This window comes from Amblyomma maculatum, chromosome 3 (assembly GCF_055883805.1).
Source record: "Amblyomma maculatum isolate TAMU_Amacu chromosome 3, ASM5588380v1, whole genome shotgun sequence".
NCBI classification, from domain to species: domain Eukaryota; kingdom Metazoa; phylum Arthropoda; class Arachnida; order Ixodida; family Ixodidae; genus Amblyomma; species Amblyomma maculatum.
Genome location: NC_139346.1, coordinates 202,716,858 through 202,735,431, shown reverse-complemented (window position 1 = coordinate 202,735,431; position 18,574 = coordinate 202,716,858). Strand labels below are relative to the sequence as shown.

The window sequence follows — 18,574 nt, the reverse complement described above, 5'->3', positions numbered from 1 at the left end:
GCATCGCGATGTCGCACGCGCTTTTCGCCAACATGCATGGTTACTGCTGTTTATAAGCAAAACCGACCTCGTTTATTATATATAGTTGCGCTACTAACTGCGGTTATCGTGAACGTAGTTTTGCGACTTTGATTTGCATCGTTAACCGGTAGCGCCTACGTATGGAACGGACACCGGTGTTCGAGCGCGAAAAGTGCACGAGTTGTATGATTCAGAGTAGCGTGCATTTTTCACACGAAATCATGTCCGACGGCGCTCCTATGCAGCTTAATATGTCCAGCGGCGCAGCACCACGCATGACAGCATCGTCACGTCTTCACAGCGTTTGCTTGGCGTGTAATTGTACACAGCGTTGAAAAATGTCCAGTTTCCGCAGCATCACGAAAGTAGGCGAGAAGTTCGCAACAGCACCGGATGCTACGAGCTTTCCGCTGTAATGCCGCCCGTGAGCGCCCGTGAGCGCCCGTGAACGGCAGAGCGCGCGGGGCAAGTAGCGCTTGGCCGTGCGCTCCTCCGTGGTCGTCGCTAGGCCTATAGTTTGGCATCGCAGTATCAGTGGGCGGCGCTTTCGTATAGCCAGCTTAATAGGATATATGGCTCACTTGTGGCACTGCCTTGAGAGAAATGAGAATAATGAGAGAAATGTGCAATTGAAATCGACGACTCCTTAGGAGCGTAGCTAGCGTGTACGTGTACTACAAGGGTGAGCTGCGCCGCTCCGCCGGGGACGATGGCTATGAAGTAGTGAGCAGAAATTTGCTTGTATCGCAGCGATTACTCCTGCTAGCGACCCGGTATGGGTCAACGATCCCCAAGAAGGAATAATTTCTGACATTGATTTACTCCAGGGATTATTATTTACGGAAAAAAACGAATTCTCGCACACTTTTCTGACGCCGGTGACAGCGGGGCCGGATGCGCCGTAAAGGTGCTGGCTTGGAGCTGGCGGCTTGTGGGAGCAAAAGCGGTGCTGTCTTCGACCGGCGTTTGAGCGAAATGCTGCCGTGTCAAGTGACGACGTTCTAGAGATTGGGTTACAAATAACTCCAACTTGTTTGATGCAGCTTGAGATACCGCATACCATCGAGGTGCAGCAGCAGACGAACGCCTTCGCCTTAGAGCAAGCACTTAGAGCGAGAATAGCTATTCAAGTGTACGCATTGTTTTTAGTTGGTGACAGCTTAAATCCCTTGCCTATTAATAGAAACGCTCATAAAATTACGATAAACATTTCAAAACATTGTAATTCTAAAAAAATGTATGAGTAATATGAAGTGCCCTGTTGTCGAGACTACACACTCGCCTGCCGGACAAAGTGTAGTGAGTTCCCCAAACTCACTTTGCGCTGAGTGTGTTCGGCAGCGAGTGTCATTAAAGTTCATCGTGTGACACGATGCGAATGACACTAAACGCGAGTGCACTCGTTGAAAGTGACACTAAACTTGCTCGTCTGACCGGGGTATAAGATCATGTTACTAAAGCGTTGCAAAAATTTCTTACTAAAGAAATCTTATTATACCAAAAGATAAATCAGGCAGGATTGTATCAATGGGATTTCACCATAAACAGTGATGAAAGAATTGGTTTCGAAACTTAAGTGTAGTCCTTTTGCAACCTACAGAATTGCGTTACTTGTCAAGAAGTGGCCTGAATGACTCAGAATTAGGAATTTTGTGCAGTCGTTAACTATTGCAGGCAAAGTTGATTGGTTACAACCTTGTCGGCAGGTGGCTGCCGATGCCCAGCGTCAGCAGCAGATGCAGCAACAGCAGCAACAGCAACAGGGCCAGCAGCAGCAGCAGGTGTTGCAGCAGCCAGTGCCTCCTGTCGCCCAGTCACCGCAGCAGGCAGTGGCCGGTCAAGCAGTGGTGGCTGCTGGAAGTCCCGCAGCTGCAGGGGTGGTGGCCGTCACCACAAGCTCGGCTACTGCGGCCGCGCTACTAGCCCAACAGCAGCAGCAAGTGGCTGCCACTCAGGCCGTGCTTGCCACCCTTGGCCAGGCGCAACAGCTCCAGCCGGTTGCCGCCCAGCTGTCCAAGGTACCCACCCCCGTGAAACTTAATTTCGAACTGCTTTCCTGGTTAGAGAAGGATGGGGTGCAGCTTTAATTTTGGTGCCCATGGAGTGCTTGAGCAATGCCTTATATTGGTGCTTACTTGCCGGGGGCACATTATTTCCGAGGAGCAAGCACTCATATTTGTAACATGGGTTCCAACCACATATTAAAAGGAGTCCTCATTTTTTGGACATGCTTCAGGGTTTGTAGTAGCCCTTGGAAACCCTAAAAATCTTGGTTTCTTAAGTCTGAGATTCAAGGCATTGAATGCTTCTCTTAAGCTTACAAAAGTACTCTAAAAGTCCTTGAATTAAAGATGTGGCTAGTTCTTCTAATGTTCGGCCACTATGTAGCACCCAAAATCAACCAAATCTGATCTGTACCAGCTGCGTTTGTGGCCAATATTTGCTACTGAGCGCACGCTCCACCACTGGAGCGACTGGAACTAGTGTTGACCTAGAGGAGCAAGTGAGATCCCGTGACTTCTCTTACCGATGATGGAACGGGTGCCCTATAGGATTTCGGCATTTCAAGAGCTAAAAGGCACTTTTTTTTTTGTAATTTTGATTGATAATGAGAGTCAGGGTTGCAGATTTTGATCTTTTGTCATAGCTGTTGTTGCTGTAGTTTATTTAAGCAGTTTCCATGGTCCCTTGCTGTTGTACCTGAATGCCGGACCAAGTGACAGAATCTCGTGTTAGCTCTCACTTCTACCCAAAACAAAAGCTTGGAGAAGCTTGCTAATCAAGGCTGTAAATGGGCAAATGAAGCAAATGGTTGTTAACAATTCAACACGCAAGTTTTCGTTTATGTAGAGCGAAGGCTAACCAGTTTGTTGAGTAGCGGCCAAAGGATCAATGTGCGTTTACATTTTAACGCTTATCACTTTGGGAAGCTAACAAAGACTGCCTGGAGACGCAGAGAGGGACCTCAAAATTGTTCTCCATGAAGGCGTTGACACCGGCAACGTGAGTTTCACTGAAGCAAAGTAACAGATTTTGCCGCTACATGCAGCGGTATGTACGATGAGTCGACTTCAGCTTCAGCAGTACTGAAAGTAGTCATTACAAATGAGGAAGGAAGCATATAATCGGGAGCAACATTACAGGTCATGGGTCAACAAAACTACTCTATGTGTGGACAACAAACATCCGCCTTAGGTCCTAGTGGCAATGTTCGCAGTAAGAGCGCAAGAATTCGCTGCATGGAATGCACCTGTTTCCACTTTGCAATGAAGTTTTTCTCCAAGTCATCTCCGCTGTCCAACTTTCCTGCTTTATGACATTCAAGGGAGCTTTTGAAGGGCACCACTTCCGCCAATACTGCCCGATGAAGCTCCTCATCTGTCAGAGGTACAGAGAGGTACACTAGATCACATAATCTGGCAGTGCCCCTTTTCGCCTGGGGCAGTGGCCAACATTCATGACACGGAAGCTTGGGAATCCCTTCTCCAAAGCGAAACCCTTGAGACCCAAACAGAAGTCGTCCGCCTGGCGGCTGCGGTCGCGAAGGATCAATGTATCCTTACGCGCTTCTAGTCGCGGAGTCCCAGCACCCTATTCGTGTCTGCGTACCTGGGTGGGGGAGTAGGGAAACCGCCTATATCGGCGGCAATAAAGTTTAAAATAATAATAATCCTCATCTGTCAGGCACGTGACAACTGCGCTCTTATTGCTGAGATTCAGTGATCGCTTACCTCTGACTGGTTGTGTGGAAGCTTCAGTTCTTTTCATAACAGCAAGTCAACAACAACAACAATGCTAAAGCTGGTGTGCGTCGCCTTCGCAGAAGTTAAAGCTCGCCAGGCTGCGCTTTCACAACTCACCCGCTTGAAGTGCATTCTTGCAGAATGAGCGAGCTTAAGGCCCATTCACACTTGCAACTCGCAGCGGTCGTGCGACCGTTTTGTTCGAAAAGCGACAGTCGCAAATGGTCGCATCGGTCGAAAAGCGACTGCCGTGGGCCGTTCTGGCACTGCTCGATTTCCAGCCCCGCAACTGCTGGTCGCAAACCGTTAAACCAATCAGCGGCTCAGCTGACGTGAACATAAGTTAGCTTTACTCTATGTGGTGAACAGTCAAGGTAGACACGATGTGGAAAGCAACCCGCAAGTCGCATTTGCAAGCGTGAACATCGGTTGCTTTCTGGTCGCATGCGACTGCCTGTCGTGCGTCCTTCACGAGTAACAAGTGGGATAGACCTTTAGTGTGTCATGTGGGAGCAGCTGAGAGGTGGCACCGTGGTGTCCTGGCACCAAATACTACGTGCCTTCACATGAGACATGAAAGCCCACGGTTGTTGCTAGGCTCACCACTCTGAATTAACGATGTACCTAAGCAAGTATCTCAATGCTTATGTAAACTTGGCCTCCAATTGGGGCAACAGAAAGCATTGCGTGCATAAAGATTGCCGTGCATTGAATGCATTTTATGTAGATCCATGCACATATAAGATCCAAAGAATAAATCGCTTAGGTGCTGCAACGTGAAAGCATTCCTGCGCTACAGCCCAGTTTTATTTTTAAATTTGTTCTCCTTTGAGCAAGCAGTATTGGAGAATTACAGCTGTACTGTATAAGGAGTACATTCACAGGTGCACATTTTTACAAGCAGTATTTGAGAGTTGTTTGAGAGTGCTCGTTTCTTTATTTGTACGTATCAGGTGGGCATTCGCCGTGGCTTCTTGTTGTCACATCTCTGCGTCTTGCTGGCACTTTTTTTTTTTTGTCTCATTGCTGTGGCTCCTGATAATCAGAAATTCTTTCTCGGCACCAAGCAAAGTTCTTTCCAGATAGTGAACCTCTTCGCTTTTTATACGCGTAAGGACGTGTGAATGTGAGGAAGAACACACAGACATACTCTTAGAAGGGTTTCCTTGACGCTAGCGCCGACCGATGACGTTGAAGTCTCGTTGCTACTCTGCTCGCACACGTGATTCAATGGGCCGCACATCTCCTTCTCCACGTGTGTGTTTCTTATCGCTGCCAGTTACAGCTGAGCTTTGGTACCGTGCGAGTAGCTTCACCAGATGCCGACAGATTTTTTATCAATGGGGGTGGTAGAACTTTTATTTTAATAGCATTATCTCGTCATAAAAAAAAAAAAAAAAATCTCTTCAGAAGGACTACATTCCTTGGTATTTTGCTTAAGCATATTTTAAGCAATTTTGCTGCCAGACAGGACCACGATGTATGCCTGGGTGCTCCTTAAATCAAGCAAAACCATGAGAACTCAAGACAAACCATTCAGAACTAGAGCTAATGGTGCTAATGCTCAATAATTTGGGATAAGCCCTAAGCCTGATCATTTTTTTTTTCTTGTACTATATATACCTTTTTTTCTTTTTTTTCTTTCCTTTCTATTCCTCCGGATTTTTGTAATGCGTTGTCACACTAACACTCCTTCCATGTTTCAGGGTGTTACCACGGTGGCCCTGGCAAAATCGGGCGGGATTTTGGTCAGCACTGCAGTGACAGCCACAACAGCTGCTGCAGGTGGCGTTGTTAGCGCCGCCCCTACGTTTGCCCTCACCAAGGTTCCTGTAAGTTGCCCCTCACATTTCTTGTGCCATGGAATGGGTGGAGAATGGGGGGGGGGGGGGGGGGGGGGGGGGAGGAAAAAGAAGCACCTATGAAAAGTGCAAGAGGTGCCTTAGCTGTGTCATTTACACTGTTTCGATAAATCTGCATTTCTCTGTTCCTTCAAAAATGGCAACTCAATCAAACTGCCCTTGAGTTGCGTGCAAGAAAAAAAAAAAAAAAAAAGAGCCGCTGTTTGTTAAAATGTTTTTTTAAAGGGGGGGGGGGGGTGCAAATTTTTAGCTGGCAGCGTATCAAAATATTCTATAGCTGGCTTTCGTGACCACCAGTGGTCGGCTATAGAACATAGCAGCCAGTAAACCCTTTTATGCTCACACTACCAGCGCATGGAACCAGTGATGCCACTGTAGCTGGGGCTGTGTATGCATCTTAACTTTGCAGCACAGTAAAAGCTTGTTAATTTGAACTTCAAAGGACTGGCAAGGATGTTTGAATTGTAGAATGACCTCTTGGAATACAAAACAAAAACAAACAAAACAACATGAAGTGTATTTATGGCAGTAAGTTTATTTCGGGAAAAACTGCGTGATGCTGTCTTGCTTTAAAGATGAGTGTAGTGTGACAGTGGCTATTCTTCATATTCTCTTCAATGCTTTATTTTATGCAGACAGTCAGTGTTGTCTTCTAGAGCAGAAAACCGTGAGGGCTAGGCTGTCTACATGTCACTGTGAACATTGCCTGTCAGCCCTGCTGTGCGTTGGGGCTCTCAACTGCAGATTCCAAGGATGCCGGTTTGATCCCAACTGCAGTGGATGCGGAATACAAAGCACTCATTATGCGATGACACGAAAACAAAATGCAGAAAAAGCCAAAAAGGCTGTTAAAAGGAGAATGAAAATTAGAAGTGATAAAAGCCAATAGGGGCATTAAAAGCAGAATACCTAAAACAACCAATGCCAAAAGGTCACTAAGAGCTAAAATATGTATAATCCGGAATCCTAAGCATTAAAACAATTCTGTGCATGGCTCAAATAGTCTAACTCACATCTAACTCATTCTCCTTTTAACAGGCTTTTTCTGCATTTTGTTTTCGTGTCATCGCATAATGTTATTTGTTATTCGTTTTTGCCTATTGGCTTCATCATTTTATCGCCCTTCCATTATTTTGTCTATGTGTGATGCGCCCATGCTAGCGTCATGCTTCCTGCAACGAATGCTGCTTACTGGCATACTGACATCACCCTGCACACTGCTCGTTAGGCCCTGTGCTTACCGTATTTACTCGAATCTAACGCGCACCTTTTTTCCGATATATCGTGTCCAAAAATTGGGTGCGCGTTAGAATCGAGTACGACCCTAAATCTCCGATATCATATCGCCATCGGCATCTCAAAATGGCCGCCTGGTATGCACTTCGAGCCTACTAGCTGGTCTAGCTGTCTACGCCTAGCTGCAGTAGCGTCCTTCGTGTGCTTTGGTACATGTGCTTTGGTTAGCCTACCCGTTTTCTGCGATTGACCGACCAGTATGGACGTGCCGAAGGTTCGTCGAGTTCATCATGATGCCGCATTTAAAAGGAAAGTCATCGTGTGTGCAGAGACGGACGGAAATCGGGCCGCATCACGCGCATTCGGAGTTCCGGAAACATGCGTGCGGGACTGGCGCAAGCAGAAGGAAAAGATTTTCGCCAGCAAGGCTACACGAAAAGGTTTCAGTGGACCGAAGCAGGGCCGGTTCACCGAAATAGAAGAGCGGCTCGCAGAATATGTTCTAGAGCAGCGAGCGGCGCAGCGGCCAGTGACGACGGACCTGCTCAAAGTCCGGGCGATGCAGCTAGCCCTACAAACAGGGCTAACGCGGAGCGACTTTAAAGCGAGCAGGTGCTGGCTGTCTAATTTTATGAAGAGAAAAGGCTTTTCTCTTCGAAGGCGGACAGGGATATGTCAGAAGTTGCCTGAAGAGTACGAAGAAAAGCTGCACAGTTTTCAGCGGTTCGTTCTAAGTTTGCGCCGCAAGTACGGCTACCACCTCGGCCAGATTGGAAATGCCGATCAGACACCGCTGTACTTTGACATGCCTGCCACCACAACCGTTGAAAAGAAGGGGGCGAAGCAAGTGCGCGTGTTGTCTTCCGGCCACGAAAAAACACGCGTCACCGCAATGCTTTGTTGCACCGCGGATGGACACAAGCTGCCCCCGTATCTCATATTCAGGCGCAAGACGCTCCCAAAAGGAATCGTGTTTCCGAGTGGCGTGATTGTGCGCGCCAATGAAAAAGGTTAGATGACAACGGACTTGGTCGCCGACTGGATCGATAACGTCTGGCGCAAGAGACCCGGCGGCAGTTTGGGCCTGCGTGCGATGCTTGTGCTCGATGCTTTCAAGTGCCATCTCGACCAACGCATCAAGGACAAGCTCGCTGCGTGCAACGCCGACCTTGTCGTGATACCAGGTGGCATGACATCGCAGCTCCAGCCGCTCGATGTTTGCTTGAACAAGCCAGTGAAAGATAGGATTCGGGCGCTCTACACCGAATGGCTTGTGAGTGGCTGCCATGAATTCACTCCCAGCAACAGAATGAAGCGTGCCTCGCTGCAAGAGTTCACTGGATGGGCGAAAGATGCGTGGTGCACGATACCGTCTGCCATGGTCATCAAGGCCTTTAAAAAATGTGGCATATCGAATGCCATGGACGGCACCGAGGATGAGATGCTTTGGTCCGTCAGCAGTGACAAGGAGTTGTCTGACAGCGACGACGAGTGAACCTTGTGCCGGCATAGTGACAATCTTGGCAAGATAAGCCGTTTCCTTTTGTGTGTGTGTTTTTTAGTGCACCGAGATTAAATCTTTGCTTTTCCAAACGAGACAAAGTTGTATTGCTGTATGAAAGCGTTAGGTGCGCGGTACTCTTTTTCGCGGAGAACGGGTGCGCGTTACAATCGAGGGCGCGTTAGATTCGAGTAAATACGGTATGTTAAATTGGTCGTGGAATAATGTGAAAAACGAAACTATACAGAGTTGTTTCCAACATTCTGGTTTCTGGAAAACACTGCATGTTGTTTGTCAGGTGTGCTCAACAAAGGCATTGTGGGTCTTGATGATTCCTGGGGCCAGTTTTTCCTGGTGGTGTTTGTGATGAAGCAGCAGTAGGTGACTTTTTCTCCTTGGACAGTGACATAGAAAGAACTACAGGGGAGCTTGTGGACGAAGACATCCGTGTGTTGATTTCATGAATCAAATACAGTAAAAGCTCGTTAATTCGAAATCGCTTAATTCGAACCGCCGGTTAATTCGAACTGATGCCCAGGTCCCTGCAAAGCCCTATGTATATCAATGGGCCAGAACGCCCGATAATTCGAACGTACCGGTACTCACGTCGGTTAATTCGAACTAGGAGCCGGCAGCCGACATTGTTTCTCGTAAATAGAAGTCGCCTCGTAACGAGTACAATGCATTGAAATTTTTTTTTCTTTAATATGCACAGCGACGAGAATAAATAAGCAGCGCGCATTTTTGCACGTACGAGGCGAGCCGCCTATTTCCTTGCTGGAGCCTCCGGCGTTGTTGTTGTTGCGACTGAGGGAAGGATGAAAAGGAAAGTGCACGGGCCTGCCGCTGCCGCGTGCAGATAGAGGAGAGTTCAAAGATAAGAGGAAAGAAAGAAAAGAAAAGAAGCGCGTTTCTCTGACGCGCGGTAGGCGCGGGCGCCGCCGCCGCCGATGCTCCGGAGCAAGCCGTTTCAGGTTTTCGTTGCGCTGCGGCGGCTGCGATCGGTGGAGTGCACGAGTAGTCTTTTCTTGTCGCATTTTGCATGAGCTTGCTCGTTTGTGTGGTATCTCGCCGCTGACGTCTCATCGACTGTGCTGATCATGGCGAGCCGTGGAAAGTACTCGGCAAAGGATTTAAAGACTAAAGTTGAAATATTGCAGGCGGTTGAACGTGGTCTCTTAACGAAGACAGCGATTGCCGAAAAGTATGGCATCAAAAAAAGCACGTTGTCTACCTACATCAAGAACAAGGACTCTATCATCGATGCTTACCAAAAGGAGATTGAGCCCTCGCGGAAAAGACTACGGACGTCGGCTCACCCCGAGATGGAGACTGCTGTCATTACGTGGATAAAGGATGTTCGCAGCAGGAATATTCCATTAAGTGGACCCATAATTGCTGCGAAGGCAGCGGACTTCGCCAACCAAATGGACATCAGCGACTTCAATGCATCGGAAGGCTGGTTATCACGTTTTAAGGCCCGCCACGGGCTGACGTTTAAGAACGTCTGCGGAGAGGCAGCCGCAGTCGACAAAGAAACCTGCGAAAATTGGGTCTCAGGTGAATTGAAGGAATATCTTGCCGATTACCCGCTCAGCAATGTTTTCAATGCTGATGAAACCGCACTTTATTTTAAGTTGCTCCCAAACAAGACTGTGAGCTATAAAGGTGATACGTGCTCGGGCGGAAAGCGCAGCAAGGAAAGAGTTACCGTGCTAGTGTGCGCGAATGTGACGGGCACGGAACGGTGCCGCTTGCTCGTGATAGGCAAAGCAGCGAAGCCTCGTTGCTTTAAAGGAGTGAAGACTCTCCCTGTTGAGTACACTTCTAACAAGAAGTCGTGGATGACGCGAGCAATCTTCACGGACTGGTTGCGCACACTAGACAGAAAGTTCGCGGCACAGAATAGAAATATTCTTTTGTTCGTCGGCAACTGTTCGGCGCATTGTGACATCAATGGACTGAAAGCGATCCGTCTGGCATTTTTGCCAAAAAACACTACTGCTGTGCTGCAGCCTATGGACCTCGGGATTGGCGCCACCTCCTAGAACGAATTCTTGTATGCATGGAAAGCGGGAAGCCGTATGATGTCAACCTGCTCGGAGCTTGCCACATGCTGGCAACATCGTGGAACGCCGTCAAGGCAGACACTATCGCCAACTGTTTCCGCAAGTGTGGCTTCAGTAGCTTCAGTGAAACCACAGAAGCCTGCTGCACAGCCGACTTAGATGTTCAAGTGGATCAAGATGATGGCTCCATCGTGCTGGATCCTGCCTACGCTGTTTTATCGGAGGGTGTGGACTTCGAGAGCTTTGTCGACGTAGACAACGGCGTGGAGACAACGGGGCCTTTAACTGACGCCGAGATTATCGAGGCTGCGTCCAGTCAGCAGCACGGCTCACGCGCGGCGAGCACGCCTGACAGCGACGACGAGTCCGACAAAGAGGACGATCCGTTGCCTCCTCCGAGCGCATGTGAAGCAGCATCGGGACTCGATCTGGCTGCGCGCTATTGCTCCACCGATGAGAATTCGGATGCTGCGCTGGAGGAGGAGGAATCAACATTTATTAAGCCCGAAATAATTCGGTGGTGCATGCTTGCACCAGACGGGGTGGTTCCCTAGTTGCGGGACCCATATGTTTCCAGCAGCTCCTGGCCCCTGTCTGTCAGTGCGAGCTGGATCGATAGGGCGGGGCTGGACAACAAGGTCTCCCATCGCTCAAGGGGTTGGGGATTGGGGGTGTTGGCGGGAAGGGGAGGAGGGGGGGTTTTGAGTTGTTTGCATTCTGCCAAAACGTGCGGCAGGGTGCCCTTTTCTTTTTTACAAAAAGGACAGAGCATGTCGTGTTCCGCAGGGTACATGCGGCTCATCAATACGGGATGCGCAAGCGATCCCGCCTGCGCTCGGCGCAGGATCGTCTGTTGTTGCCTGGTGAGCTTGGGGTGCGGTTCTGGCAGTCTGCACCTTTCCTCTCGGTACATGCTTGTAATTTCCCGAAAGCTGGTAACCGGATGCGGTAGCTCTTCCGGCTCGTTCTCGCCCCGGATTGACATTTCTCGGGCATGGTAGTCTGCGATGATGTTGCCTGCTACCTGCGAGTGAGCCGGGACCCACACGAGCTCTATAGCTCTTCCCGGAGGCTTGCACTTGGATAGAATGGCTCGGGCCGCGGAGGATATTACCCCTCTGCGGAAGCTTCTGTAGGCTGTCTTTGAGTCAGTGACCACGGTGTCCACGCTCGGCTGTGCGAGTGCGAGAGCCATGGCCGCTTCTTCTGCAACTGCGGCGTCTGTTGTCTTTATGGACGCGCTGACGATCAGCCTGTCTTTTGACGTAACCACCACTGCTGCACGGTCACTGTGTTTTCGGAGCGAGGCGTCCGCGTAGAGGACCCTGGGGTTCTCTTCCAGCTTTCGGGCTATGGCTTTGGCCCGCGCGGTGCGCCTCTCGTCGTCCTTGCCCGGCGTCATGTTCCGGGGAAGGGGTTTGGTCTGAATGGCCGTCTTCCAGTCTTCCGGAAGGGCTTCCTTGAGGGGTACTGGCTCAATCTGCCATCCTATCTTGCGTAAGACGGCTCGTCCGTGTTTCGTATGACTGAACCGGATTCTCTGATTAGAGAGGTGGGCTTCAATGAGCTCCTCCACCGTGTTGTGGGCGCCCATGTCCAGCAGTCTTTGTGTGGACGAGTATATGGGAATGCCCAGTGCTTGCTTCGTTGCCTTACGAAGCATCGTGTTTAGTGTGTCCCTATTCGCCTTCGTGAGCTGGAGATAGGGGGCGGAGTAGGTAACCCGTGACACGACGAATGCGCGTATCAGGCGCATAACATCGTCCTCTTTGAGGCCTTGGTTTCTATTAGATACCCTTCTGATCATACTGAGTATCTGTTCGGTTGTAGTTTTGATCTTTGTGACGGCGGCGTGTGCCTTCCCGTCGGCCTGAAGTAGTAGGCCGAGGATCCTAATCTGCTGTGTTGGCTTGATAGCCGTTCCGTCGATGGTGACGATCACGTTCGGCGGCAGCTCTTTCTTGGATTTTCCCGGTTGGATAATAAGCAACTCTGATTTCTGGGGAGCGCAGCTCAGTCCGCATGACTTTGCGTACTCGTGCACGGTTGTTGCCGCCTTCTGCAAGGCTTCCTCCATCCAGGCATCAGAACCGGCTCGAGCTGTCCACACCGTAATATCGTCGGCGTAGAACGCATGGTCCACGCCTTCGATTTGCTTGAGTAGACCGGGCAGGGGCAGGAGGGCCAGATTGAAGAGCAGGGGCGACAAGACCGATCCCTGTGGGGTGCCCCTATCACCCAGCTCGACAGGGTCTGACTTCTCCTCCCCTATTCTGATGGTCGCTGTTCGGTTTGTCAGAAATTCTTTGATGTAGTCGAATGTCTTTCGGCCACACCTGGTCATATTCAGATTCCGCAACACGCTCGCGTGGGACACGTTATCAAACGCTCCCTTCAGGTCGAGGGCGAGTATCCCGCGCGGCGTGTGCCTCGTTGCCGGCTTGACGACCAGTTCGTGAAGTTGGATCATCACGTCTTGGGTGCTGAGATGTTGCCTGAAGCCGTACATCGTCTCCGGCATCTGATCTGTTTCTTCGAGGTGCTTCTGCAGCCGGCGAAGGACCATACGCTCCATCACCTTCCCCGCGCAGGACGTGAGGGAGATGGGCCGCATGTTGTCTATCGTGAGGGCTTTGCCGGGCTTTGGAATGAAGCAGACCTCGGCGTCCTTCCATTCCTTCGGCAACCGCGAGCTCTCCCAGGCTTCGTTGATGTGCCCTAGGAGGCCGCGGGCCGCTTTACTGCTCATGTTACTGAGTAGTTTGTATGTTATGGCATCCCTGCCGGGTGCACTTTTCTTGTTACTTTGATCTATCGCTGTCCACAATTCCGTCATGGAAAACGGCCGGTCCAGGTCTTCGTTGTCGGGTCCTTCGTATCTCTCTGGCTCCGGGTACTGTCCCTTCTCTGTCTTTAGGTACTTCGCCTTCAGGTCTTCCAGGAGCCTGCGGCCGTCTCCCTTGTACATGTTCAATACTTTGGTAAGGTTGCGATTGGTCGCAGTTTTGCTACTCAGCGGGTCGATCAGATGCCTCAAGAGGCACCACGTCTTCCACGTCGAGAGCTTGCCCTGCAGGCCGTCGCAGGTCTTCAGCCAATTCTCCCTGCATAGTTTGGCCGCGTGCTCGACGATCTGCTTGTTCAAGGCTGCTATGCGCTTGGCCAGTTTTCTGTTGTGCCGCTGACGTTTCCATCGCCGCGTTAACGAGTGCCGGGCCGCCCACATGTGGGTCAGTCTGGCGTCCACGTACGGTGTCTGCGAAGTCGTTGCGATTTCTTGGGTAAATTTTTGGAGGGTCTTCTTCTGGTCCCTCGACCATTCGGTGTAGGTCTGTTGTGTTTCAGCTCGTCCCGATTCTTCCTCAGACGCCTCTTCTTGTTCCTGGGTGAACTTTCTCATCTTGTCCCAATCCGTGATCCGCGCTGTCCCCAACACAGCCCGATATCGGGAACCTCGGATCGTGATGCCGATCACGCTGTGGTCAGAACCCAGGTCCACTTCTTCGCTTCTCCAGGAGACGTCTAGCGTTCCCGATAACCACGAAAGGTCTGGCGTAGTGTCCCTCGCGGCACTGTTGCCTCTTCTGGTAGTTACGTCAGGCTCGTTCAGGAGGGCAATCTCGTGATCCTCCATTGCTTTGGCCAATGCTTTTCCTCTTTTTGACTGGAACTTATAGCCCCATGTTGTGTGAGGGGCGTTAAAGTCGCCGAGGATCAGGAGCGGCCTGGTCCCCGCCAACCCTTTCGCCTGACTCACGATGCGGTCAAATTCGTACTGCCGTTGTGACGGCCGACAGTACGCGCTCATTACAAATAAATTGCCCGCGCTGCCAATTTCTCTTGCATGAATTTCGACCAGCGTGTGCTCGCACCCGCCCTGCGCCGTAACATGTTGAGTTGCCGCCACGTTGCTGCGAACGAGCACCGCCGTTCCGTTCTCCGTGGGGTCCGTGTAAGTGACGTACCCCGGAAGTCTTGGTTTCCCGTTCGTCTCCTGTAGAGCAATTACATCAGGCTTGTTGTCTTGCCCGTCAATGTATAACATTAGTTCCGCTTCTTTGTTGCGAATCCCACGGCAGTTCCATTGGTAAATCACGGTGGTTTCCCCCCCGGTCTTCTTGTGCTTCTTACTTGGCTTCTGCATCATCCTTTCCGGCTGTCTCGAGTCGATTGCGCCTTTTCGCGATCGCGTTTTTTATTTTTTCGGCCCGCTCCTTTTTCAGGGACGCGAAGTGGTTCCTCACCGATGTTGAGGCTACTTTTAGCGCTGGAGATGTTGGGCAAGTTGCAGACAATGCTTCTCGAGTCGCGGCGAAGAAAGCGCAAACAAATGCAAATCACCGATTATTTTTCATGTTGATATGCTTCGATCATTATTCTTTTGTTAATAAACATGTTTTTGAAGCATAAATAGTGTCATATTTCATCATTAAGCCTGACGCTCACGTGGGTACATTTATCATTAGTTCCAGGCGCATAAATTGATTGGATATCTTTATTTCCTTTGGTGTTTGGACTCGCATGATTTTAATACCCGCAATCGCCGACCTCAAAGAGTAGTAGTGCGTATTCCTCGATAACGATCCCAGATATGGCTATTTTGGCTTCGGCCCTAGCAGCCAAATGCAGTGGCCATCTTTTTTTGCCGCCCGCTCGTTAATTCAAACTCCGCTTAATTCGAACAATTTTTCAGTCCCCCACGAGTTCGAATTAACGAGGTTTTACTGTATGATGAAAATAAAAAACATATTTCTTTTATATGCAAAATTTGGAATATAAGCCTAACACTGCATTTTAATGTTCTGAATCATATTGCGTATGCTGGCATAATGTCTTATTCATGAGCATTCTTGGCTTGCTGTTCCACTTTCTGCTTGCTGCTACCAAAGACCGCCTCTTTTTTGCTTATTATGCCTTGCTTAGTGTGCTTGGCATAGACTGTAAAATAATAGTAATTTTATTACCCTCCCGCCGGGGTGGCGCAGCAGTGCTATCACATCATGGTTCTAAGGCTTCAAATTAACCTAGAAAAAAACAAAAACAAATTGGCAGTGGCTTAGCTCAGCTATGCCAGGATATATCCAGTGAAAGGTACAGGTTTAACTTGGTTACACCTTGTCGTTTAGGTTCGGTTTCTCCCCTCCTATTACGTCTAATTGTGGCTACATTAAAGGGCCACTGTCCAGGGTATGTCTTTTTAATCAAAGGAGCCCAATGTTCGATCAGGTACCGGAGATAGTCTATGCAAAATGCTACAGCGATGCGCGCGCCGCAAAGCAGCAAAAATACAAATCAAAGCTCTCTCATCCACTCCTTCGAAAAACCAGCTTCCCTGTTCTCTACGCTGGCCCGTTGAGCCGCGAGGCTGACATTAGAATAGCAACGACATTCATTGGTCCGTCTCAATGACTGACGGGTGAAGGATGGGCATACACGACAGCTCGCTTGTCCCTCGCCACGGCCAGACTGAATGCAGTGGCTCGTGCTCCCTCGCCCATTTCGTTTTTGCGCATGCAGAGTACCACGCCCCACCTACTGCCAAATGAGGAGGAGGAAGGGGAATTTGGCTTGCGGAGTCTTGACGACCGGGCAGGAGAGCAAAAAACCTCTGAGAAGGAACGGAAGGAGAGGGAAACGCAAAATAGATTGATTGCGGTGGCTGTAACTGCATTATTAATTACCCTTTTCAAAAACATTTTGCGGCTTTGCATTCTGGGGGCGAAGCCTCACAGTTACCGGGGAAGAAAATATTTTCGACCGGAGGGTGGACAGTGGCCCTTTAAAGGCTAGACATTTTGTTATGCAGCGAAGTGTGAAGCATTTATTATTTATAGTTCTTCTTGTTGTTGCTCATCTTGTTTCTCAATTGCTACAAAGACGGTCCGATGATACTCCTCCATTGCAAGCGGCTATAACCCGTGGCTGTACCACTCTTCATTTATACGGTGACGCAGCCTCCTTGCGCATGCGCACAGCTGGTGAGGCGGTGGAGCGCGTAGGGACGTCACTCGGCTCCTCGCGCATGCGCAGAACTGCACCTGTTGGAGATACGCGAAACGGCGAAACTGTGGCCAATGTAGCTTTCGCTATAAAAAGAAGTAAGGTTTGGTGTATGGCCGGAAAAAGAGTGAACTCAGTTTTCTGCTGGTTTTCTATATGATCAAAACAGATCATCTAGTATTCCAAAACGTACCCGAAAAGCTGCTCATTGCATCATAACCCCAAAGTTGGCTCACAGTTCGTTTTGTAGAGCAATGAAGTGCACAGAGCTGATCTAGCTAATCAGCATGTAGAACGGCCGCACGGTTCACTTTCTTTTTATCAGGCCCTTATCACTTGTAATCTTTCCTGATTACTTGCCAGGTGACGGCAGTGGCGACGCTGAGCACTGCTGCCCTGCGGCCCCAACAGCGTCCACAGCCACCTGTGGCCACAGCCGCCACCACTATGACAGTCCAGGAGATGGTTGCTGTGGCAGCAGGTCAGGTTCGTGGCTTGCCAGTGAGCAGCACCATCACTACTGCTGGTGGTAGCACCCCCGCCGTTGTCTCCGTCACCAACCTTACCTCCGCCCAACTGCAGCCTGCTCCACAAAGGATCTCTGCTGTTGCGACTGGTGAGGGAGATCTTTTACGCTTACCATTTTGTCCTCTGAGAGCTTCTACTCTCTGATTGTTGGCAGCTGTTCTGTTTTCTTTTTCTTTTTGTATTGCCAACACTTCTTGCCATGTACATTTCGATCCTGCATGGTTCAAAACAGAAGGACTGCAAACCGAAAAGCCCCAGCACAGCTCTGTTAATTATAGGGGCATTTATCAGGACCATTTTCGGTTTTGATCTCTTCGAGCATGAGCACACGACGTCAAAGATACAAGAGTGCCACACGGGCGCCCCCTACTGGCAAGACTGATGATGACGCGGACACGGAATATAATGATGCATACGGGTAGCGTATGTCATCTGCTTGCAATCACACGTGCAAGAAGATATTGTGATCGAGCGGTGCCTCAGCATAGCTTCAGACATCAACGTTATTTCGCCCGATGACGCGGACGTTGTCAACATTGCCAGGCGCCTTGATTTCGACCCGCTCAGCAGTGATTCAAGCGATGAAGCACGGAGCAGCAGCGACGAAAGCTTGGTCGGTTGGCATGTGGGAATGTCAGCTTGTTGAACAAAGGAAGATACTGCTTTCTCAGCCCTGTTTGCCAGCACTGTCAGCCAAGCCGCCATCTGAAAAAGTGCTTTAGTAGATAGTTACAGCATAGCGCGGTCTGCCTGCTATCAGCCATTGTTACCTGCTACACTGTGCAGCTCCTGTGGTCACGCGCTGATTGGTCCCGAGACGGTAGGCCAGCATGCCGTCGTCCAAGAAACTGGCGCCATCTGGCGCCGTCAATGCGATCTCTGCTGTCGTTTATTGCGGATAGCTGTTATTCGCGTACATAACAACCCCTTCTAGAAGGCTTTCATGACGAAAAAATTGGGGAGGATTGTTGAGCCAATACTGGTGTGCTGGCAGAAATGATTACAGCGATACAAGTGAGCTTTTTTTCCCTCAGCCACTTTAATTGCTGCTCCTTGCCGGTGCGATACGCCTGACGTCTGCTAGCTCCGCTACTGAATGTGTCGCACAAATTAAGAATATATTTTAGTGTGAGATGTGCTGCCCAGTAAAGCGGTGTGAAAGTCCAGCGCTTTTTACGGCGTTATCATAAAGTCCCTTGATACGCAGCCTGTTCTGAAGTGCTGTCCGCGGCCGCTTCGATGCGAAACCGGCTCGGCCTAGCGATGTCTTGGGCAAGCGGGGCGCAGCGCAGTTCGATTTCCGGTGCGTCCGCGGCAGAGACCGTTGCCGAAAGCTCCACACTTGTGCAGGCACGCCATCGGTGTCTGATTATCTGTCAGTCACCATGTGCACCAGGTTCCAGTTATACGAGTCCGGCGTAAAATGAAACTAGAAAGCTCCAAATTTTGCTTCCCCTTTGCGAAGCCCGACATATGTGTGTGTACGTGCGTGTGCACAAAGTATACCTAAGCTTTGCAATCGTAAAACATGTCGACTGCAGAACGACGCCAGGTGAACTAATTGTAACATGCACCAATGCAGACAGCGTGAAAGGCAATCGAGTCAATCGAGCA

The 18,574-nt window shown here is 49.9% G+C and overlaps 1 protein-coding gene across 5 annotated transcripts in view; it reads left to right on the top strand.

Moving 5' to 3' along the window:
* The window catches only part of dom (domino helicase), a 156,164-nt gene that overhangs the window by 125,981 nt on the left and 11,609 nt on the right, over positions 1 to 18,574 (top strand). For all 5 annotated transcript variants that reach the window (XM_084599283.1, XM_084599280.1, XM_084599281.1 and 2 more), the window contains 3 exons: positions 1,728 to 2,039; positions 5,471 to 5,596; positions 16,796 to 17,048. In XM_084599283.1, the coding sequence (XP_084455409.1) occupies positions 1,728 to 2,039; positions 5,471 to 5,596; positions 16,796 to 17,048 (691 nt within the window). The remainder of the gene's footprint in view (positions 1 to 1,727; positions 2,040 to 5,470; positions 5,597 to 16,795; positions 17,049 to 18,574) is intronic.